At 39.7% G+C, this 24,916-nt stretch overlaps 1 protein-coding gene across 1 annotated transcript in view; it reads left to right on the top strand.

The window, feature by feature from the left end:
- stab1 (stabilin 1) overlaps nucleotides 1-24,916 on the top strand; it is a 96,767-nt gene that overhangs the window by 46,101 nt on the left and 25,750 nt on the right. The window contains exons 35-55 of the mRNA XM_084739564.1: nucleotides 237-365; nucleotides 1,756-1,809; nucleotides 3,179-3,292; nucleotides 3,987-4,182; nucleotides 5,193-5,288; nucleotides 5,389-5,434; nucleotides 7,177-7,256; nucleotides 7,354-7,479; nucleotides 9,394-9,467; nucleotides 10,728-10,799; nucleotides 13,042-13,161; nucleotides 13,263-13,310; nucleotides 15,176-15,259; nucleotides 15,464-15,610; nucleotides 18,074-18,208; nucleotides 18,293-18,352; nucleotides 19,709-19,885; nucleotides 20,656-20,745; nucleotides 22,884-23,030; nucleotides 23,617-23,673; nucleotides 23,769-23,931. Coding sequence (XP_084595690.1) covers nucleotides 237-365; nucleotides 1,756-1,809; nucleotides 3,179-3,292; nucleotides 3,987-4,182; nucleotides 5,193-5,288; nucleotides 5,389-5,434; nucleotides 7,177-7,256; nucleotides 7,354-7,479; nucleotides 9,394-9,467; nucleotides 10,728-10,799; nucleotides 13,042-13,161; nucleotides 13,263-13,310; nucleotides 15,176-15,259; nucleotides 15,464-15,610; nucleotides 18,074-18,208; nucleotides 18,293-18,352; nucleotides 19,709-19,885; nucleotides 20,656-20,745; nucleotides 22,884-23,030; nucleotides 23,617-23,673; nucleotides 23,769-23,931 — 2,215 coding nt within the window. The remainder of the gene's footprint in view (nucleotides 1-236; nucleotides 366-1,755; nucleotides 1,810-3,178; nucleotides 3,293-3,986; nucleotides 4,183-5,192; nucleotides 5,289-5,388; nucleotides 5,435-7,176; nucleotides 7,257-7,353; nucleotides 7,480-9,393; nucleotides 9,468-10,727; nucleotides 10,800-13,041; nucleotides 13,162-13,262; nucleotides 13,311-15,175; nucleotides 15,260-15,463; nucleotides 15,611-18,073; nucleotides 18,209-18,292; nucleotides 18,353-19,708; nucleotides 19,886-20,655; nucleotides 20,746-22,883; nucleotides 23,031-23,616; nucleotides 23,674-23,768; nucleotides 23,932-24,916) is intronic.

Raw genomic sequence — 24,916 nt, 5'->3', positions numbered from 1 at the left:
CTTCCTAAAGTCTGACTATGAAGGACTGTCTCTGTGCAGCAACTTTCAAGTCTCCGCAAGTTAATTTTAATGAAGTGAACCTAAACTGACGGCTGCTGGGAAAGAACGAAATCAATCTAAAAATGATTAAAAAGATGACATGCATATGAAGCATTTTTATAAGTGCAGCAGATTCAAATTTAATGTGCTGAAATAGGCAAACAGTCTGATTTGATTCTCCTTCTCTCGTCCTCCAGACAGTTGTGAACGACGTTCCTCTTGATGGTACGTTCATGGAGACACAGTACGGTGTCATCATGGTCCTCAATCAAGTCCTCAAACCCCGACGCAACAGATGCAGCAAACAGGTCGCCGTGCAGGTCACCGTAAGGACGGAGGGATGGCGGGATGAATGAATGAATGGACGGAAGGATAGATTAATAGACATATGGACAGATAGATGGACAAATGGAAAGATAGAATGATAGACAGATGATGAGTCACATTGAGGGATGATTGAATGAATGGAAGGATGAAACTGCTGTTTTGGTTGTATGTGCAGCTGCACAGTATTAAAGTGCTGGGTGAAGGTGAATATAAATCGGAGTGTGTGGTGATCAGTGTTGTGCATGACGTCCCAAAAGAGCCCCACTGCAGACTGGAGACTGTGTTGCAGAGAGAAACCATACAGATAGATCCATGTTATGTACTCTCGTCTCCTCTCTTGTGCTTCACTCTTCATGCTCTATCATTCTTAAGGGCAGGGGTTCTATTCAGAACCATTTGCTTTTGATGAATCATTTTTTCATTTTTTTTCAAGAAGAAGAAGAAATGTTTGTAAAAAGTGTTCTTTGTAAGACTGTGGGTTCTATTCAGGAAGAAGACATGGGTGTTCAGTGATCCTTACCCTCAAATATTCTAATGTTTACCCATGTTTTAAAAAGTATTTTTAGATGTAGATGTATCTGGAATCTAAGGCTGAACAATTTATCAAAATTTTATGGAAATTGCAAGATGGCCCACAGCAATTTTGAAATTGCAGGAGGCGCAATGTGTGTTAAGTTGCAAAATATGTGTTAAACTACCATTTTAATTTAAATATAGTCTGCAGAATGTCCTGGCCAGCACAACATATATTTACAGACTTTGTTTGGTACAGATCTCTAGAACCTCTCATATGGGGTTCTGGGTGGAACTTTTCATAGGTCGTTCTAGGTATAACCTTTTATGTTGGGTTCTAGGTAGAACCCACTGAAAGGGTTCCTTCTGTGTGGTGATGTGTTTGGCAAATGTAGTTTGGTAAAGACATAAATGTTCCTACATGAAACTGCTCACAGCAAGGTCTGTAGATTATTTTGCGCAACAAGGTCGTGATTTCTGGAAAGAGACTTTGCTTTTGAGTTTTTCAAATGTATTTTTTTGAGCTTTGAGCACCGCAATCATAGTTCCATTATATTAGAGAGAAGGCAGACATCTCCAAAGTCTAGATGGAGAAACTGCACTACAGGCCAGGGGAAAAAATCTTTGATTGATTTGACTGATTTTGGTGTGAACTACTTTTGGTGACCACTATTGAAGTATTCAGTTTGTTCTTGTGGATAAATCATCATCAGATTGGCAGTGGAGAGACTTTAGATACAGACGTGGTCCTGAGACATCTGTTGTTAGGATGGATGGATGGATGGATGGATGGATGGATGGATGGATGGATGGATGGATGGATGGATCAATTATTCCAACCCCTCAGTCCCTTTCTCTCTCTGTCCTTGTCTCCAGGGACGGTGTTCAGACTGTGACGGACCACCTCGATGTCTGTTAAACTACCAGCCAGTAAGAAAGCTGCTTGTCTCCAGGGGGGTGGACACAATAACATGAACACCTGTGCAACATCATTCAGAAACATGATCTAACTCCTCAAAAGTGACCTCAGAGTTAAATTACCTTCCAAACTTGAACCTTCACAAAGTGAGGACTAAGAGGAGTAGATTATATTTAACCACACGGTAGTGTACAGATGTTGCTGGTATTATTTACACCACACTAGATATAATCTGTTTAGTCATCTGAGTCATGTCTTTACTTTTTGAAGCAAGATTAATGGGTTAGCAAGGTATGTCAAGTTTAAAGCCAAGATTTTATGAATGTCACTAAGGTGGCTCAATTCTAACCTGGATAGATCACCATGGTAACTTATGATGAGCTCATAACCTCGTCAGGAGAGGGTTATGTTCAGAGTTTCTGATTAAATCAGCTGTAAAAAGCTGTGCCGCTCTTTAACTAATTCTTTTGCTGATGCTATGATGATATGAGCAATTCTCAGCTGAGGGAAGATGTTATACAGGCCTCTGCAAAGTTGCTGAGATTTATTTTATTAATGTCACAGAACAAGCTGTGTAATGTAATTACAGCAGCGCAAACCATATGCATCACTTTGCCATTGGAACTCATATGCACACATAATTTTTCTCCTGTTTGCTTCACGCCATATTAAAACTTTAAATTTTTCATAGCTGATCACCCACACGATAAAGAATGAACTACAGACGTGATGAGTGAAGTTTTTATGCTCACTCCTCATTTGCTGTCATGTGCGTTTGCAGCTCAGGACACTGATTAGAAAACTGGCAACTCACTTCAACCATTGATCATATATTTAACAGGATTACAACCTATTTGATATAAGTCTGTGGCTCCAACTCACTGTTTAGACTGCTACGCTTATTTTTGCAAGTGCAGCGGCTATGTACTGCTCTTTTAAAGTTTAATGTACAGTTTGTAGAAATAAGTAGGAGGCATGGAAGGTGCATTGAGTGGATTAGTAATTTTCTGATAGCATTTCTCCCTTTACCTTGTTTGCAGCAATGGTGTTGCATTTTGCTGTAATGTTTGATTATGTTTTTCATGACTCTCCGTAGTAAAAATCTGTTAATCTTGTCTGAAGTAGGTGTTATATTATTGGTCCATTTTGCGGAAGAAGAGTCAACTGATGTATGAAACACTTTATGTGAACATGCACAGATACCCATTAATCTCTTTTTAGGGTTTTAGGTTTTGGCGAGCCAGCTCATGCAAATAATGCCTGGCTAAGACGTAGTTGCTTTGTAGTCCAGCCCCCAGGTCATCTCTGTCTTTGTGTCTTTGTTCTCATAAAGCTCTCAGTTTGGGTTTCCGCTGTGTTTCAATGTGTGTTTTACTGCAGATCCGACAACAGTTTCCGGTCAACATGAAATCCAACTGTAAATACAGGAAGCGAGTTGGAGGAAGGAGGAAGTCGGTGCCCGGTTGTGTCATCAAATGTCTTCGGTTATTGAAGGTCTGCTGGCACTTCACACCAACATTTTTAATTCTACCACTATAAAACTCACTCTGACATTTTAATTCAAATTTACAGACTTTAACCACAAGAGATTTTCAAACTACCTCCAATACTTTATACCAAAACTGAATAGTCTGAAAAGACTGTTGAGCTCATGGTAAAACATACAGAAATACAAATTCTATGTTTTGTTTTAATATGACTTATATTTTACTTTTATATATTAGTGAATTATATATTATATATATTAGATTATTTATTAGAAAAATGCATTATAGGTGTAAAATTTAGTTTTTCCAGTGTGACATGTTGTTCTTGCCCATTTCTGTGTCACTTTAATGAAGACAGATTGTTGTTCCTTTGCTATAAATAAACATCTCTAATGTTTGTTTTTCTGGGTGGGGCTATTAAAAGGTCAGTTAATCTTGAACAGCAGAATAAATTTTAAAATTTATCAGCCTGTGAGAGAACTGCAAACACTCTTTTTTGTTGATAGAATTATTTACAACTTCTCTTATGGCCTTGTGATGTCAGAATAGAAGTATAGTTAACATTTACACAACAGGCCCTCGTGTCTGAATGACAAAAACATCACTTTTAACAGATGAAGTCAGCAATGTTACAGATTCCAAGTCTGAAAAGGGCATAGCAGTAATAATAATACTTGTAACACTGATGGTCTGTCCTGCAGGATCACTCCTGTTGCCCCGGTTACTACGGCCATGAGTGCTTCAAATGCCCCGGAGACGTCGGCAGCTGGTGCTCCAATCATGGGGAGTGTCAGGACGGTAACTATGGCAACGGGGAGTGCCGTTGCTACGAGGGTTTCCATGGTACTGCGTGCGAGGACTGTGAACCGGGACGATATGGAGTCAACTGCACCTCCAGTGAGGAACAGACACTCACACACGCATCCTGACAGAAACAGTTCTGAGTACAGTTTGTTTGTATTGTTTACCATAATGTATTTCTGCCACAAGGAGGCAGACTGACCAAAGAACCAGAGCAGACTTTGTCAAAACCTCGTGGTAGTTGTTGTTGTTGAATGCTAAAACGATATTTTATTTTTAATCTTCATTAAGACAACAAGGTGTTTCAGTTTTACTGTCCACTACACTCTTCTTGCTGATGCTCTTACTTATTTACAGGGCTGCAGCTAATGATTATTTCAATTGCCGTTGAATCTGTTGATTATTTTCTCAATTAACTGATTAGTTGTTTGGTCTATAAATTGTCAAAAAATGATGAAAAACGACGTTTCGTTAACTCCTCATAAAACACACTCCATTCAAACTCGACAGAAAAACTTTTATCTCACCAAAATTATCTTTGTTAGTCTGTCCACTCTTCCAACAATCACTAGCTCTGGTTTGGTATAATTACATCCTTAATTCACTGTGTGAGAAAAGTGCAGAGAGTTTAAGATGACAAATATCACCCAAAAAATCAGCCAAAAAAGCAACCACTGATGGATTCAGCTCATTGTTGATAGGCGATATATTCTTTCATGCATCGTTGTTTTTAAGTTCAGGTATCTGCTCTATTTGACTATTTCATGTTGTTTTTGGCCATATAGGAGTTGTGTTAAGTTCCTGCAGATGAAAACACAGCATTTCGTGATTTAGCTGTTTCATAATAAAAGCTTTGGAACAACAAAATATCATGGCACTTTTATTGTGAAGAAGCCGCTCATATTGAACTAAACTCTTCTTAAGTTAAAAGACACACCTTAAAGCGGGTAGCCATGTTGTAATGGAGATGCAAACCCCTGCTGCACCAGACTGCCTGCCATGCAGAGTCAAACCGAGCCGAGCCAGGCCATCACATGTGTGGAAAATATGTATAGTATATCAAGCTGCTTTCACAATTAACCTGTGTGTGTTTGTCTGTGTTGCAGAGTGTGTGTGTGACCATGGGAAGTGTGAGGATGGTCTGGCAGGAAGTGGCAGGTGTGTGTGTTACAAAGGTTGGAAAGGAGCATCCTGCTCTGTAGGTAAGACACACACACACACACACACACACACACACACAGTAAAAAATAACCACACTCAATATTTTCTCACCTGAAATCTTTATGTGTGTGTCTCTCTCAGAGATTAAGGACGATGCCTGTGGAGGTGTGTGTGACGAGAACGCCAAGTAAGTCCTCCTGTTATTGTGTCTACAGCTGGTTTGTGTGTGTGTGTGATCTGGATCAGGAACCACTGGGGTTGGAGAAGCTGTAAATTTACCCAGAATACAATGGGATGAACGAACGGGCTTGCCTGCAATCGTTCACTGTAGCAAGTTCACTAATTTGTAGTGATTTCTAGACGTCTTGTAAAAACTGTGAAACCCTTTGTTAGATGACTCATATTATCAAGTCAATCGAGTTAAAGGTCCAGTCTGTAAGATTTACAGGGATCTACTGGCAGAAAATGACATTGAACATAGTATTCATAAGTATGTTTTCATTTGTGCAGAATCACCTGAAAATAAGAACTTTTTTTAAAAGAAATAATTAATTTAAAAAAATTATACATTAGAATGAGCACTTTATATCTACAGAGGGCATTTCTGTCGTAAATAAATCCCTGCAAATCTAAACCTCTGGACCTTAAATTGAATTACAGCCAATAGGAAATGTACACAAAGTTACTTTATATGGCACACAAGTCAAACAGGAAGACATTTAAGGTATAATTCTGACATTATCTGTATTTTTTATATGATAATATAACAAATCCCAACAATGGGCCTCATGCAAGAACCACTCCAGAACCACTGTCAGATACACAATTTACCAGGTTCACACCTGTCATAGACGTTGTGCAATTGTTCTGCTGTTATCCAGACCAAAGTTTTTCAGTAGTCACTGTATATTTAATTAGTTTGAAGACATTTTGAGTTTGAAAAATAAATTACACTCTGTCCATGAGAACATCCTCACTTATTCTGTCCTCTGTGATGGAAACTTCTCCTTGACCTTCTCCTACCGCTGCAGTCATTGATCGTCTTACTGTGGCGAGGCCTTTTTCTTTTTCTTTGAAGCAATTTTCATTTCAAGATGTTTCCTCAGTGACAGTCCTCAGGTAACACGGCATCAGCAGCACTCGTTTTTCTGATTCTTTGTCCTATGAGGACCTTTAATTCCACTGCTGAGAGACTTTTATTTATGGATTTCTGAAAGCAGGACTGCAAACTCAAAACTCAGTTTTTCTTTTTACTGTTTGGTGCCATTTTTGTAAATGAACACTTTCTGACACATGGGGCAGACAGTGTAGCTCTATATGGTATTATTGGAGCGTTAATTATGCTTATTTACAAGTCTCATGACCATGCACTCAAATACACACAGAAGTTAAGAGCGTTCGCTAAATTTGATGTAGCATGTTTATGCGAGCCCTTCATGCAACAAAAGAGAAATTTAAGATAAGAATACAAAAATATTCTTGCATGAGGCCTATTGTGTTAGTTTGCCTTTTAATAGTTTCTGACTGTGTCACTCAGGCCCAAGGCTGTTTGCTCCTACCAAATATTTAAAAATATTAGATATTAAATAATGTTCTTTAACAGCTGGTCACTGTAGTTGTTTGTGTGCATTCCTGGTAATGAAGAAACAGGTCACCCATTGCAACAGTTAAACTTGCGTATGTATTTTAATTTTGCTCCGTGGCACTGAGAAATTGGATATATACAGCTTAATATACACATTGGGTACACAGGCAACGTGTGTTAGTCGGATCAATTTGTAGTTGTTTGGGTCTGCAAGATAAGAAAACTTAAGATTATCGCTTGACTTCACAGCAAAAAGGGTGCAGATGACCGCTGCTCTCAGCATCAGTAGAAATGAAAATATGACATATTTATTCTTTGAAATATTTGTTTGTCCTCTGCTGCAGCTGTATCACAGGTCCAAAGGGTTCAGCGGCTGCCTGTGTGTGTGTGGCTGGATATGTAGGCAATGGAACCTACTGCAAAGGTAAAAACACACACACACACACACACACACACACACACACACACACGCCCTGTACAAATATCAAATCTGAAGACATTTTTCCCTCTTTGTCTCTCAGAGCTGGACATGTGCAGCTGGTCTAACGGTGGATGTTCAGAATTCGCCATCTGCACAAAGGTCTCGGCAGGAGAGAGGACCTGTACCTGTAGAGAGGGATACACCGGAGACGGGGTCGTCTGCCTGGGTACGTAGTCCTGACCCCTGACTTCTGAACCTCCTGACATCTTACCAAGACCTGGAAAAGTCTTAAAATATTAAATATGAAACTCCAAAGGATCATGCTGCAGATATTTTATGCCTCTGCAGCAGCAACAGCTGTGGCCAGAGGCGTTATGTTTTTGGATTGTCCGTCCCATTGTCGTGAGGGAATTTCTTCAGACTTGGCAAAAACAACCACTTGGACTCAAAGATGAATTGATTAGATTTTGTTGGTTATAGGTCAAGGTCAATGTGACCTCATGTTTGTCCTGTTCGTCCTTCCCCCTCTGTACACGCCTCACCTCATCTGAGCTACTTTACCACAGTGGAGATGTGTGACATCCATGACAGGCAATAAATGTCATTCTTACGAGTTACTGTTTAATTCAGCTCTGTGCACAGCGTGCAGCAAGCTTGTGTAATTCTTTTTTTTTGTAATATGCTATTTCTCTTTTAGATGTTTGGTCTATTAGGCACAATTTTCCAACAGACATTCTGGCTGTTGATATATTCATTAGCTGGACAATGACATGTGATATCAGTAAACACCTTGAATATGCAGTGATGTTATCAGGCCCAACAACTTCACTTTTCTGGAGGCAGAGCAGACTTTATATCTGACTCTTTGTTAATTGAGATTGATATCAAACTATCCAGAAAATGTGTTTACCTCATCTGGCAATGTTGCCTCACACGTGATGGGGTTGCTCCTGCTTTTGTAGCCTGTGGTGTTTTTGAAGTCTCTGCTGATGCCTCCGCTTTGCCTCCTGGATGCCAGCTTTCAGTCTGGCTCTGGATGGTGTATTTTTTGGCTCTAGATGGGGCCATCACCTCTCCATTCAGACTTTCTGATTGGGAAATATTTCTTTTAGGGATGCACCGCTCAATCGGCCAGAGACCGGAACTGGGCGGTTTTCTGTGCGACTGGCCCTGACCGAACAGTCAGTGCCACATATCCAATTCTGTGCTGCTCATATTCGCACACAAGCTCTGTATGATGGTCACGTCATGCGCACAGCAGACACTCACCGTAATGTCACACCCACCACAGCGCTGATCACTGCAGCACACACTCAGCACACACTCAGACACATGCTCAGTATCAGTCCCTGTATCAGTCCCTGGTCTGTTTACATCTGCTTCCACATGAAATGAAGTGAAATCATGTCCCGCTAAATCTCGTGAGATAATGTTCCCTCTCGTACATAATATTAATATAATAATATATTAAGGACTGGCTGTAATCTGGAGGACTTTTGGAGAAAATGTATAAGTATGTTTAAAAGTCAGTGTTTTATTATGAACATCCAATTTAGTTTTACAAGAGAAGTCGCAAAATATTTGTGAATGCTGTCAATTATATTTGTTAGAAAGACTAAAAATCGGAATCGGCCAAAATCAGAATCAGCAGGTCAGACCCATAAAAAATCGGAATTGGCCAAGAAAATTGGAAACAGTGCATCTCTGATTTTTTTTTTTTCGTGATCACCACATCATCAACATATTTGATATGATATAACATCTGCCAGTATGTGTGCTCAATCAGTCCTGTAAAGCTGCTGTAGCTACATCTGTCCACACGTTAACAGTTTTTTATTATTCTTCATTTAATCAGCTGGAAGTAAGTTGGCAGGTGAAGCTAACACAAAAGGCTCTTTGGCCCTCTCAGGACCTTCGGTGCCTAAATGCGTTATATGTTTTGAAGTTAAATTCAGATACATTTAGGAATCCTTTGTGTGCCCAGTGCAAAGATAGCTGCAGAGAAAAGTCCAGGACATGTTTAGCCTAGATTAGCTTAGCATAAAGCATGGAGAAACAACATCCAAACACTCAAAAGCTGTCTGATTTGCATGTTTTATGTGTTATAAAAATTAATTCCCGGTCTGTTGTGTCTTCACAGAGATTGACGGTTGTCTGGTCAACAATGGCGGCTGCCACAAGTCAGCAGATTGCATCAGAACAGGCCCCAACACTGTAAGACGACACTGTACTGCAGGAAAATTTTTCATATTCGAATTAACCCAAAACTGAGACTATAATATGTGTGTTTGTTATTGTGTGAGATGATGTTTTGTTTCCTAAATAAGGATTTTAGCAGCGCTGCAGTGTGAGAAGGACTGCTGGTTAACATCATGTGTGTATAGGCAGGTTTAAATGATAATTTCATACCATTCAGTTGTATGTCAACAGAAACAAAAAAAATATGTGAATTTGAGCAACTGTATTGTGAATTCGGCTGTGTGAAACACAGTGTAGGTGACCACAGAGAGTAAACACTGAACAGAGGGGGAACAGGTTCTCACTCTGGCAGAGTAACCGACAGAGACGGCAGAAAGCAGTTCTCTTAACTCTTCTGCTTAACATTCTCTGGGATCACAATTTAAATGTCTATATAGCCGCTGATACAGCATCAAGCCAACACCAGAAGAGGACAAAGAAGGAGAGATTGAGCTGGTTGTCTGACATTCAGATGTTTTGCTGTTAGTGGAGGTTTTAATGAAAACGACCGACAAACATTAGTGTGGTCGCAAAGACCATGAAGTGGAGGTGCTGCTGGGTTTTTGTGGTCATCACATACAGGTCCTCTTTGGATACTTCAGGTGTATTTCATCTTGGTGTAGGGCTCATTTCATGCATGAGGAAGTATAGTCTTAATACAAAGTCCAAAATGCTAGTCGCCTTAAAAACAGTCCAAGGCAGACTATAGAGTTTGTGCAAAAGCGAAATGGCTCTATTTTACACGGCAGTTAGTATATATCAATGTGTTACAGTACGTCTTTAATCATTTAGGTTTATCTCTGCTCTCATCTCCTCTCTCTGTCCTGCACTTCCTTCCATTCCCCTCAGAGCTCAACATTAAGGATTGCCTGCTTGTCTGGGGCAAGTAAATCTAGCAAAAGAATAAAACTATGGACATTTTCACTATTTTTGACATTTTATAGACATTGCAGCCCTACATTAAACATGACATTTAACTTAAGGCTTTGTTGTTACTTAATAACCACTAATAATAATAATAATAATAATAATTCTCTTCAGAAACAATAGTGCCAGGTTTGCAACTCAAAAAGTGATATTGTGCTAAATCATGGCTGAAAAAAAAACAGAAGTTTGTGAGAAATTATTATTTGATTTGTTGATTGGCACGCCACAGGGGGAAGGAGGGAACAGATGGATCAAGTGATTGACTGTTTTACCGGCTGACTGTTTTCTCTGCTCTGTTGTCATCTCCAGACAGCCTGCAATTGTCGGATGGGCTTTCAAGGATCAGGGAAGTTCTGTTATCCTGTCAACCCCTGCAGAAATGTACGTATGTGTGTTGTTTTGCTGATTCTAATGCAGCCGTTTGCTTTATTCTCTTCTGCTGCGACATACAGATACTTGTGTTATAAAAACAAAAAAACACAACCACAAGGGAAACTGATGTAACAAGAAAAACAGGAATTATTTCATCCCATTGGCAGGATTTTTTATTTTCTTATTTTATGAGAATAAATATTGAAGGACAGAATGACTTGGGGTATTTTACAGTTACTCTATTCAAGAATAGAAATAAATAAAGCATTGAAAATAGGAATATTAAGTAAAATATGATTTAAAAAGTGCATTACACTACAATATATAGAAAAATAGAAAATAAGAAATGTGTAAATATATGTATACCACAATATATAACAAATAGTATACGGAATGTAAATATGAACAATAATGCTGAAGATCATAAATAAGACTATAGGTTAGTTGAAATGCACAGTCTAAATAAAATAATTTGATATTTATGCTGTTGTAAACCAGTGTATTGTACTACTGAGTTATTATTGTACGATTGAATTATTGTACAAAATGACTGTACTGTTAGATCAGTATTGCACAGTTGAGGATATATAAATGATAAATAAATATTAATTGGCTTCTGACAGGAGGGTTACAGGGGTGTGCAACACAGCCAGGGAAATGACTAAAAAGATAAATAAATTATAAAAATAAATACAGCCAACCCAATGATACATCCAGCTAATTAAAGGCACTACAAGGAACTTTCCTATTGTGTTGATTTTGGAGGCCATTGTTGACGAAAGTGCAGTGTATATGTGTAATATAACATCAAAAATAAAATGATCTCCTGATTCTTTTCAGCTGGCTAATGTACTCGAATGGTTTGTTTGCTTAACTTGGTGAAAAGAGGCATCTGTATTAAATTGAGACTGTTTCATAACCATTTAAAAACTCCTGTAGCAGGTTTAAGCACCAAAAGCAATTTTCATGGCTTATTAGTAAAAGTGCTTACTCAGATGTGTCCAAAAACCACAAGAACAACTAAAACAACTCGTATGTTTCCTTCTTTTCTCTTCAGTTAAATCCCTGTTGTACACTTGCATACCTTGGACTTAATACTAGGCCACTTGAAAAAAATGTCTGCCTGAGCCACACTACAACACTTTCAAAGTCGTAAGATCACTGTGCCGTTGACACTACGCCACTCTCTGCCTTGTAATTGTGAGTTTTAAAGTTGCTGTGCTTTGCAGACTACATGACTGATCAAACTGTTTTGTCACAAAAACACACTAGAGGTGACATTAGATTATTAACACTGAAGCATCGGTATACAGCACGTTACTGTTGTGTTCACATCGCATCTAAATGACCTGGATATGTAGCATCCATAGCGACCAAGAAAATTTTTACAGTGAAGACGGAGCCCCTTTCCTCTCAGTTTATATGCTTTAAGTCATAAGTGTGTTAATTAACTTTGATATGAAGCATCCGTAGCGCAATATAATAAAACATTAGTTCATTCTCCTCTCCTCTCCTCTCCTCTCCTCTCCTCTTCTCTTATCAGCGACACTCAGTCGTATCTATTTGCATATAGAGGAAACACTGAAACTATGTGTTGTCATGAAAACACACCTGTAAGTGACATCAATGTCTAGTGTGTGTTGTCTTGCACTGTCAGACCTGTGTGTCTCCACTAGGGCTGCAAGTAACAATTATGTTAATTAATCAGTCCAGTATTTTCAGTATAGTCACTGCAGCTTTATAATTTCGTTTTGCTCCTTGTTAGATACAGATATGTATTAAAGTTGTAATATTTCTAAATTTGGGCTTCTCTGTCTGCTGCATTGCTCTTCCATCTCTCCCTCCTCTGCCTCCCTCTCGGCTCCTCTCAGCCTGGTGTGCTGCATCTGCTCTCATTAGCAGAGCTGCTGTCTGGCTCCTCAAGTTGTCCCCAACATGACCAGACATTAAACCCTCTGTCTCTGCATTGCAAAGTCACCAGCAAGCTCTCTTTAAGCTCTGGATCATGTCTTTCAGCAATTTACACATCGCGATCGTCGCTCTCAGGGGGCACACATCGATGTGCCTCTGATCAGGGGGCTTGTCGTCAATCTCTAGGATTTATCGGCGAATGGGAGAGCCCTGCTAAAATTAGTAGTGTGGCCATGGCTTTAGTCACTTAGACACAAAAACATGGGAAAAAGTTCATTTCAATGTCTGTCCTGTATCAGCAATTAGAGAGATTTTTGCATGTGTGTGTCTGTGTGTGCAGCAAAATGGTGGCTGCAGCAGGCACGCTAGCTGTCAGTATATGGGTCAGGGTCAAAGGAACTGCACCTGCTACAGAGGCTACGTGGGCGACGGCTTCGATTGTCGAGGAAGCACCTACAATGTGAGTCACATGACCTCTTGACCTCTCCCTGACCTCTGACCGCCCACTACAAGCACCCCTCCCCCCCTCAACAAAAGTTGTGTTGTCCGTCTGTCTTTCAGGAGATTCACCAGCAGCCGGAGAACTCCTTCTTCCGTCAAATGTTGTCGGTGAGTCCTGTTGAATTTCACGCAGTAAATAAAACTTAACTCCCTGCTGCTCTGTACGTTGGACTTTTTAAATTTTCTTCTACTTCTCTAATTTCCTAATTCTTTTCTTTCTTCTAATTTTAGGTGGCACAGTGCTGACACATGATAAAATTAAAGCACTCACAAAATCTCAACAGTAGTCCAACTAAAGTTAAAATAAATTTTTGTTAAGAAATCCATATAAACGGTAGCTCTATGTTTCAACTTGTGTCCTCATTTAGTTTAAGTGGAAACAGACAAATTTGTAGTCCCTTGTGTCTCCAAGGGTTATTATTGTTGTATCACCATGGTGATGACAGCAGCAAAATCCTTGTCGATGTGTTCCCCCTTACTTTACTCTGCCTACTTCTAGTCTGACTCACTGGAAGCACACTGCTGGTGTAACTCCTGTCTTTGGTGACTTGCTTCAAGTGACATTGCGATGCCTGCGTCTATGTTTTCAAAGTCCCTGGGAAACAACAAAAAAACGTCTGAGCTGCAGCATACATGCTGAAAATGTGTGTGAATATTCCACCAAAACAAGTTCCCCCTCAACACTATTTTGGAGCAGCACCATCACATCATCCTGGGCTTAACGCTGCCCAAGACATTCATGAGTGGTTTAAGGGAATGCAAACAAGGCAGGGTGTTTTATCCCGTACAGCAGAATGTGTATGTGTGGAGACCTTTCTCCAAGTAGTCTACTTCTAACTGTGATCTACCCCTCAGTCGCAGCGGGCACCACCATGGAAACCACTATCTGACATGGAAACACACTTCAACACAACACCAGATCACTTTCTGTTTCCTCACAGCCCAACTCTCCCAAGAAATTGAAATAAGAGAGAAGTTGCTGGGTATTATTTAAAAAAATGCAGAAAGTGATACTGATGCCTCATCATGTTAGTCATCTTCACAGTTTTCCCTGAAATAATCCTTCCAGATCTTATGCTTTTATTTTTCATCTGACACGGCAGGTGTGTAATACAGCAATACTTTAAAATGTTTTGATGGCGGAAACATTCAAATAGTCATCATCATAATCTGGGTACAAAAAAATTGGCTGGAACTGTCGTTTGATTGGAAAAGTTTTGATGCTACTTGATATGAGGTTAGTACAGCTCAGATTCCCAGATAGAAGATAGAAGCATGTTCACTGAAGAGGTGAATTGAAATAGTCAGAAATTTACATTAAATTTGGGAACGGGATAAGCTACAATGTGCACTGCATAGTAATAACATAGAATAACTTTATTGTTTTGCACCAGTAGGGGTTCATGTCGGGATGGAGGGGAAAGTAATGCGAGAAGAAAATATTAGGAGTTAGTGATCATTTTCCCAGGAAAAATCATGCCTGGCAGACTGATGAAAGCGAGATTCATAGGGAAGCCAAACAGTCATTGTCCTCTGGTGACAGGTTCGGGCTGTAGTAGTTCTTGCAGTGGTGGAAATAAAATAAAATTGTAACATAATGATAACTTATTTGTAAATAACTCCTTACTTGTGAAACTAACCTCTTATTCATTTCAGTTAAGCCTGAATACTCTAGCAAGTTAGCCTTAATAATGTTTGTGGCACTAAAAATAGTTTGTAATGCCACTTCAACTCCAGCAGACCTCGGCAAAATCACACCATTTTGTTGAAATCGCTGTGATCAGTGGGAACGCCAGCAGGAATGCTCAAAAGGGACTTTAAGCTCCTAGTTCAGTTGCTAAAAATTCTTTCTCTGGTTCCATATTTTTTGTAGCTTTTTGGTCCAAAAGGAGTTTCAGTTGAACCTGACTCGTGATGCAGACTCCTGGATCCATCATCACATACATTCACTTCGTTTTCTTTGTGTTTCTCAGATGTCTAGCTCCCGGGGTCTTTATGGTGATGGACCGTACACCGTATTCTCCCCTCTAGAGGAAACCAACACTACCAAAAACTCTGTGTGTATAATATCTGCTGTTTGGTGATAGTTTTATTGTCACATCAGATTATATACAATCTTGTATATTTACAAACTAAATTATAATATGAATCTAATGATAAATCAATTTGTATGTAAATCATAAGCCTGGAGTACAGTTGCTGGTGCAGAATTTGTACTGTACATCATTGAATGATGTGTGTGTTTGTGTGTGTGTGTTTAGTATGGGGAATGGAACACGTATGGTCGTCTTGATAACCTGGTTCATTACCACATCGTTTCCTGTGAGACTTTGACCTTCAGTGACCTCAAAACCACCAAGCTTGCAGTCTCTGCATCGGGATACACACTGCACTTCAGCTTTCAACAGGTAAAACATACACACACACACACGCACACACACACACACACACACACAAACACACGTCTTTTCAAAAACTAAACTAGAGAGGAGACATGCTAAGTTAAAATATTCGCTTCTCTGACAGCAGTGCTGCAGCCAGCATGTTCTCCTAGTGTCTGTTTTTGTTTTGGCCTGTGTGAGTCTGCATGCTGCCCATTTCACCTAAAACTAATACTGAATCATGTTAAATGTGTTGTCAGAATGAGTTAGTGTCTCTTAATGAGTGGTAAGGAAAAATTTAGAGTCTTACTCTCGTATTTTGCACCCAGCGGTATGTTTGTAAAGTAATGACTATAGGGTGTTGATACACAGCAACATGAGCACCAGAAACTCTTGCACAATGACTGGAGTTTGAATAAATTAAGATTGTTAATTGCAAAGCTTAAAGGGAATGGATGTGAGCCAGGAAGGAGCTGGGTAGAGGTGGGAAGCTTAGCAGGTCCAGGTTGTAACATGGAAATGGAAGAGCTGAGCGGGTAACCTGACACGCCAGATGGGTTATTACACACAACCATCTGGGAAGCCATCTATAGAAAGCATTTGGAAACGGGCAGGTGCTTTCAAAAAAAAAAAACAGAGAAGAAGAGTGAAAAGAGGCTTTTAGTGTCATTCTTTGTCACCATTGTTTGTTCAAGATGAGTAGTTTCCATGGACACACCTAAAACCACGCCCGTATCTGCCAGTAGTCCCTCAGAGGACGCTGACTGGCTTGCACCACCTCTGGTGCAGACACAAACTAGCAATCACAATCTCACGGATCCAGCTGCCTCGCAAGATGACATGAATTAAAAGCTATACACAAACCATGTACACTGTATAACACTGTATATACCTTTCACTTACAGAGACATATGGATATTTGTACAGAGTAATTGCACAAGTATTGTTATACATACATGGTGAGTACTGTAACATTATACCAAAAGATACAAATACAGATAAATATTCCCATGTAAAAGAAAATAACATAAAAATAATAATAATTGCACAGAGATGGACACTTGTTGCACAGGACACGTAGCAAAATTCACGGTGTCGTTTCACAGTATGAGAAAATTTATTGCGTGTGATGATTTCACAGGAACACACGAACACACATGTTGACAGTCTAGAAACAGGCTTAGTTTCAAGAAAACAGGCAGCAAGCAAATTTACTAGAAAGGCTGGAACACAGACTGACTGAGCAGGCACTACGATCCAGCGAGGTGGAAGAGCTGAGTCTTTGTAGAAGTCCTGATTACTGGATGGTAATCAAGCTTGTGAAGCTCTGCTCCACACCTGTCTCCACTCAGGCAATCACACAGACACAGAAAAGAGAGAGAGAGGAGGAGAGGCTCTGCAGGCTCAGCAGAGGTAGAGGGCATGACAGGTTTTTTTTTTTTTTTTTTTGTGATTTTCAGTGGAGTACATCTTTAGTAACTCTACGTGAAACAGGTTGTCATGGAGCTGTTAGCAGACAGTGTGACCTCTGGTGACGTGACATGTGCTGTTTTATAACTCAGAATCACTCAAATTGATTCAAGTCTGTCAACAGAAAACTGTCGAGCCCGATGAGCGAGCCTGAGATAAGATGAAAATCCCTCTCTGCCTCCAACTGTCTCCATGGCCTTGTTCGGACTGCCAGCCCAAAAATCTGTTTTTCGTCATGTCCAGACTGATTTAAGAGAATCTGGACAGCAAAAAAAAAAAAAAAAATAAGGAGAGAAAGAAAGAGAAAGAAAAACCCACAAGAAATGCAAATTTTGCTAATTGAGTAAAAGCCACATTCGGAGGTGATTTGAATTGTGATTCCAGTCAGATTATTACAGATTTAAGTCAGTCAGGACGCTGCGGTCGCTCAAATCCAATTTCACAGTGTCTTTTGTGTCACTCACAACCAGTGGAGAGAGTGTTGCAAATCTGTACTCAAGTACTGTTACATTGCTATAATGATACTCAATTACAAGTAAAAGTACTGGTGTTGGAAATATACTTTAGTAAAAGTACAAAGTATCCACTGCAAAAACTACTCAGAGTATTAGTTACTTTTAACAACTGATGTCAGTCATTTATATATATAAGTTATTTTTTGTGCCAAGTGCCATTCAGTCCCATCGTATTGGAGAGAAGACATACATCTCTACAGCTGATATCTCCAAAACTCTGCAACTCACACCAAAAAATACAGATGGATAAACAGCACTACAGGGCAGAGGAGAAATATGTATTTTTGGCTTAGAGGTGAACTGTCCATTTGAAGATCTGATTTGAGAAAAGAGTCAGATTTGCCTGCAGTTTGAAGAAGACCTTTGTCTTCAGCTGTCTCACAATCCACCTCCTCAATGACCCTGTCTTTGTTTCTGCCTGTCTGTGTCCTCTCCGTCTCCACACCTCTCTCTCTCTCTCTCTCTCTCTCTCTCGCTCTCGCTCTCGCTCTCGCTCTCTCTGCAGGGTTCAGTGTGGATCAACAACAGATCGAGGATCGTGAAGAGTGATTACACCACGTCTAACGGAGTCATTCACCACATCGACACGATGTTGACACCATACAGGCTGCAGGACAAACCAAAGATCAAGCCACAGACAGTGTGCTGAGTTTGATTAGCATTAATAACTTATTAATGATTAATCAGACTTGACAGATCTCTCTCTCTTTCTCTCTCTGTTTAGATGAACTTGACTTCAGCAGCTGAGTTTTATGGCTACAAACGCTTTTACAAACTTGTGGAGGTAAAATCATCAACTACAGTATCAATAACCTGAACTGGTCAGAGTATCAATAACACACCACACCTCCAGGGGGTTCCATTACAGGGGTTAGTGAGGAGACTTCATGATTAACCCTGGATTTATAGTCCTATGACACTAACAGGACCATGATAAACACTTAATCTGCTCCCGAGCAGGTGATGCTTCAGTGTTCAGTGTTCAAAGACCAGAAAAGACATTTCATTTTGCTTTTGTGTACTCATATCATCCTACAGCAAAGACTGATTGTAGCATTCAAGCCTTGTGCTGGATGCACTTGTTAGATATGAAAGAAAGCCTACTTGCTGCTCCCATACCTCTGTGATTTACAATTTTTTTAAAAAAAACCTTGACAAAACATTCTGTTTTTTTTCTTTTTTTTTTTTTATGGCCTGACACATTATGTTTTTGGGTCTTCTGTCTATCCTGTTCTTGTGAATGTGATATCTCAGGAACACACGAGAATTTCTTCACTTTGACTCAGAGCTCAAAGGTCGCTTTGACTTCACAAAACACATTTTTAGCCATAACTCAAGTTTCACCCAAATGTGTAATAGGAGAAAATGATAAAAGGATGATATTTTAAATCATAAAAAAGGTTAAAGGTCAAATTCACTGTGACATCATAGTGTTACATATAAGTTGCATATAATTAATTATGTTCTATTAGAGAAAAAATATGTACTTAAATCACAGTTACTAATCAAAATGCAGGTGATTACAAAGGGGTTACATCCAAATATTTTTTTCAGGTCACCTGGCAGAGATTTGCACTCTCCTGAGTGAACTTACATCTAAGCAACACACTGATTTAATTAATGTAATTTAACAAATCTAATTATAGTCAGATGTACTTGTGCCCTGAGATGGGGCAGTGATATTGTGACAAATGATTTGTTTTACATATTTTCAGTGTTTTTCTTCATGATTATTTAACATCATAAAGTGTCTTGGAGTATCCTGAACAGTGTCTAGAAAATAAACTACCGGTAATTGTTTTTTTTTCCAGTTGTCCATCCTGTGTTTGGCAGCTGCAGCTGTGTTGGTTTTAAATGGTTAAGATAGTTCTTCATATCTGTCTAATTTTATAGTTTAGAGCTCTTTGTAAAATATGCTACTCTGCTGCCAGAGAGGTCCATGTTGTGATTGGTCGTATGCTGCAAACTTCACCTCTTTTCTGTGCACACACTCATAACCAGATTGGGAAAACCCTCGGGTGATGACCACCGTTGTGTGACCACGTAGTGTCATTTCTTTTGTTAGTTTTAATGAAGTCAGGTAACCAAAAGATACCCTGCTGGTGGAAGGGCTAATCTGTATTGCGTTCTGTTTGTGCAGGATGCAGGGTTACTCCCTGTGCTCAAGATGACCATCCACCAGCCGTTCACCATGTTCTGGCCCACAGACGAGGCCCTCAACTCACTGCCAGCTGAGAGACAACTCTGGCTGTCCAGCCCCGACCACCAAGAACAACTGGCTGCCCTGGTGAAGGCTCACATCATCCGCAACGCCAGGGTAAGAGGAGGAGGAGGGTGGCCACATCAGTTAAAGGAACAGTTCACCCCCAAATAAAAAATACAGATTTTTCCTCTCGCCTGTAGAGCTATTTTTAACAGTCTAGATTTTTTTGTGTGAGCTGAGTTTTGGAGATATCAGCTGTAGAGATGTCTGTTGCTTCTTTCCATGAGGCTGTTCAGACAAACAATTACCATCACAGACTGAGCCTGCCATTTCAACCTCACAGCTGTAGTGTCCGAGTCCAAGCTGCATGCACAGTTTATGTTATCTTCATTTCAATGATGATTAACATAAATTATGTCCTTTTGCCTTAAATGTTTGTTAATACCAGCAAATACTATACTAATGCGGTCAGGTTGGAAGCCCTTATTTCTCCTTATTGCATTTAGTGTTGCATGAAATATGATCAGTGTGTTTTGCCTCTATTCCCAGAGTAAAAAATCAAAATAGAAAAAATATTGATCCCTTCTAGAGCTGTAACGATTAGTCAAATAACTGATGATGAATTGATTGTAAAATTAATCATCAGCTGTTTTGATAATTGATAAATCAGTTTGAGTATTTTTTTTTTTTTTTAGAAAAAATGCCAGCATCATCTGATTTTAGTGTCTTGAATGTGAATATGTTCAGCTTTCTGATGACATCATCTTGGAAACACTGATCAACATTTTATGGACCAAGCAACAGCATGCACATGAACATAGGTCCACAATTTTTTACCTATTTTTCAACTGTGTGTGTGTGTGTGTGTGTGTGTGTGTGTGTAGGTGATGCGTGTCAGTCAGCCGGATAAATACTCGTCGTATCGCACCATGCACGGATCCATCATCAAGTACAGCTGTGACAGGACCCTGGTGGTAGGAAAACACTCACAAACACACGTGGCAGCTGGCTGTTGCTATAGTGACTGGTGTGCTGCTGTTGTCTCGTGTTACCACGGTGATGCTGGAGAGAACACTTTTTCTCATTGTGCCAGTGTGAAACGGGGCTAAAAGAGCGGAGTAGTCATGTAGTGCAGCTACTCACTGCATCAGTCAGGGTTAAATAACTTGTTACCAGCTGAAACATATGAACCACTGCAGTAATTATCCAGTTGAAGACTGAACTATTTGCTTTGTTAACTCCAGGTGGTGACTTTTATTGGCCAGGTGGTGTGTATTAATGCTCAGATCTGTAACTGGACCTCCTTTATTATTAATAGTGACAAACAGATGGAAATAAAAAGAGACATTTTCCTCTTAGATATTATGGGGTTTATTTACTATGTGGTCTCTTGCTTTTCACTTTCTGGTGTATAAGTGGAAGTTCCCACGCTCAGATGTGACATATTACCGTGGTCAGTCAGTGATTTTACAGAAATTTACAACCCAAATATACGGATTGCTTTCCTCACTGCTGATGATCAGCAGATGGATTTAATAATAGTTCATTTGAATTCACACCAGAGGTTCATTGACAACTTTCATATGAATGAACTGAACCAAACCGGTCAGGTGTGAAAGCAGCTTATATTGTTGTAATCTATTTTATAAAACTGATCATTCTGGTCCTTGATTATGATTGGCTGAGCCACTTTCAAAACCTCTATAAAAATACACATTGTGTGTGACTGTTTCGTCACTATGACAAAAGAAACAAACTGCTTCAAAATGTCAGCTTTTGTCATGAATTTTGAGTTTCTGTGTGGGCTAAGCGAGGATTGGTGGCACAGAGAGGTGAACGGGATAGAGGAGGAATATAAAAAAAGAAAGGAGACACGTTGAAATTAATGACAGAGAAAGTGAAGAGCTGGAAAACTCAAGAAACAAAGCCGGCATGTGGTCTATTTGTTGTTTTTAGATTCGGTGTGCAGAGAAAATCTGGATATTGATTTTAAAACAATCTCCAAAATGGAGCTTAAACAGGGAGTCCATCACGTTTATGCCACAGTGAAAAACGGGAAAGAAAATCTCTATGGTTTCAGCAGTTATGTTGGCCTACGTGTGAGCTTAAAGGGACAGTTCACCCCAAAATCAAGAACACATATTTTTCTCCTGGCCTGTAGTGCTGTTTATCCATCTGTGTGAGTTGCAGATATCAGCTGTAGAGATGTCTGCCTTCTCTCCAATATAATGGGACTAGATGAAAATGGCCCAGTTACTCGAGATAATCCACAGGCCTTGTTTTGAGCAATTTCATGTAGGAATAACTTGTTTCTATTTGAAGATTATAAAATAATTGTATTTTTTGGCACTTTGAGCACCACAGGATGAGTGCTATTTGGTCCCATTAGATTAGGGAAAAGGCAGACATCTCTATGGCCAATATCTCCAAAACACTGCAGCTCATACCAAAACATCATAGATAGATAAATAGAACAACGGGCCAGAGGACAAACATGTTTTGGATTTTGGGTGAACTGACTTCTTAAGTTCCGCACGTAGGCCAACATAACTGCTAACAATGTAACTTTAACTTGCACGTCTTTATTTATCGCCTATTATGCTCATCTTTCTCTAGTTGTCAGTTGCCAGTGATGTAATGTTTATAGTGTTACAGTGTGGTTACTCTGCACTGTAACAAACACGATTATAGGAAAGTGAAAACAGAGAGTGAGCGTAATAGTTTCCGACGGTAGACACGTAGCCTACGTATCGTGAGACCTGATTTCCTCTGCAGCTTTGTGTTGCTGCGTCTGTGTTGCTTGGCAACCATTCTGCTAAATTTCACTGAAGAATTACATCGCTGGCGGTCGAATGATTGTTATCAATTAATTATTGCATTTTTTTGTTGCTCTGTGTTTATTTTATGAAAGACCACCAGGTATATTTAGTAACCATTTTATAAAGCTAATAAGCCGTCCAAGGCTGGGATTTACACTGATTTTTGAGCAGCTGTGCCTCTTAGCTGTCCTAAAATAACTGTAAACCACAGCATCTTGGGGTTTGCTGCTTTATTATTCTGTTCCGTTCTTGCTCTCTACTTGTGGTGGACCGTTTTGTGTTTGTGTTTTCAGGGAGCCGTGTTGATCAATGAAAACGCAGCGAAGGTAGTGGAGCGCTTCATGATCTTCAAAGAGGGCATGGCCTATGGCATCGACCAGTTACTGGAGCCCCCTGGCCTGGGAGCGCACTGCGACACCTTGGAGAACAAAACCACTAACGTTAGTAGTGCTAATACGATTACTTTTAATACTGCTACTACTAATTATAACAAAATTAATTACTAGTCCAACTTTTTTCTTTTTTACCTCTGTTTAACTTGGATAATGTGTTGAGATCAGGCCTTTTTTTTTTCTTTAACACAGAACATCACAAAACAAAATCTCAGACACAGCCAAATGTAACATGACAGTGAGAGCTGACAGGAAGTACAAAACACAAAACTAAGTTAATACATAATGCACTTCTAGCAATATTACAGCTCAGCCCGCTCAGCTGTGAGGTAAAATCTCATCTGAAGCATTTATTTACGCTTCAAGTCTGTTTTTTAAATACGTGTGTAAATGTGAGGTTGACGCCCAATAAAAAGGCACTGAATAAATATTTTACGGATTACACTCACTCTGCCACTTTTTGATGTGACCAGGCCTCAATACTGTCATAATTATTGTTACTAGAACAACTTTTTCAAGTATGAAGCCACTACTACAAATACTGATACCACACTGCTATGGTTATTGTATTGATGTTATCCTTTGTCCTCATGTTGGAAGCTGGACTGAAATTTTCTCTCTTAAATTTTCTCAGGGGCGCTGTGGAAGCTGCATCAGCCCTTCACCCTGCCCCTACGGACACTTCGACACGGTAAGACCTGCCTGTACGCTAACAACTCTGAACATCAGCAGCTTGTACAACATATAGAATTTATAAAGATAAATGTCAGTCCTGCCTTCTTCCAGGGAAAGACGGAGAGTTGTTACAACAATCGCTACAGGTACGGAGGCATGTACACATCTTGGCACCTGGATAGTCCTTTCAGCCGGAGAGGCTGTAAGAGAGTTTGTCAGGTTGCCTCCTGGGTCCAAAAGTGCTGCAAAAACCACTACGGCCGAGAATGTCGAGGTAAGGAAGGAAGGAAGGCCACCTGTATTCAGACCTCAGCCCACTGGGGCCTGGAGTGTCCCCTTGTGTCCCCTTGACAGTACAGTGTTCATTTTTAGAGCCTTAAAATTTGTGAAGGGGGACAGGTCTTTGGGTCATTGAAATCTAGGTTTGGCCTGGATGGGATCAAGACATTTCATACCAATCTGCACATTAGATTAAAAGATAAATTGTGTTGCTGCTGTAAAAAAAAATGTCACCAAAAACAATTGAAATTATCCTCTGGTTATTTTTATTTTTGTTACGAACATCTTCCCACTATTGTAATTTTACTTTTCCATGGTAGGGATTTTTCATAAGCAGGGCTGGGTATCAGTACTCAGTACCTTTAAGGCAGTGATTGAAATAAATCAAGCAATACTGAAACTTCTCCAGTCAGATGATTAATACATTCAGTACTTTTTTTTATCCGGGTCTAGAAAATATTAAGAATTGTGTAGTTTGGTGTGTAGCATTCTTTGATTTAAGGTGGCATGTGGGTGACCCACTATTGCAGCTATAGTTAGCAGCTACCTACAGTCAGTTGTGCTGCCCTCCATTTCAATCACCCTTTTTCACTTTTTCATTTCTGTCTTGTGGTGGCGGCTCCGTGCTGTGGCCTGACCTGTTTCTCAGGTCATGAATTGTTCTTTCGCACAGATCTTTATTTTTACGTGGGAACAGTCGAAGAACTTCTGTGGCATTCAGTAGTAGTTTTGTATTTTCTGTTTGTTCTTAGGTAAGATCATGAGTGCACTTGACCACACACAAGCAAATATGCGCAAAAGCATTTTTGTGCTGTGAAATGAAGAAAAAGTAATTACAGCCAACTTTATGAACCTACAGAGCAAATGTTATACAACTTTTTACCATAAATTTTTACATTTAAAGATGATTTGGTTTTGGAAACAGATTCCTCAAAATTTCTGTGTGATTCTGGAGCCTCAACTTTGATCAGAGACAAAGC

The sequence above is a fragment of the Lutjanus erythropterus genome, chromosome 2 (genome assembly GCF_056507025.1).
Source record: "Lutjanus erythropterus isolate fLutEry1 chromosome 2, fLutEry1.hap2, whole genome shotgun sequence".
In the NCBI taxonomy this organism is placed as follows: Eukaryota; Metazoa; Chordata; class Actinopteri; order Lutjaniformes; family Lutjanidae; genus Lutjanus; species Lutjanus erythropterus.
Note: the sequence above shows the minus strand (reverse complement) of the source record. Positions and strands in the feature narration are given on the sequence as shown.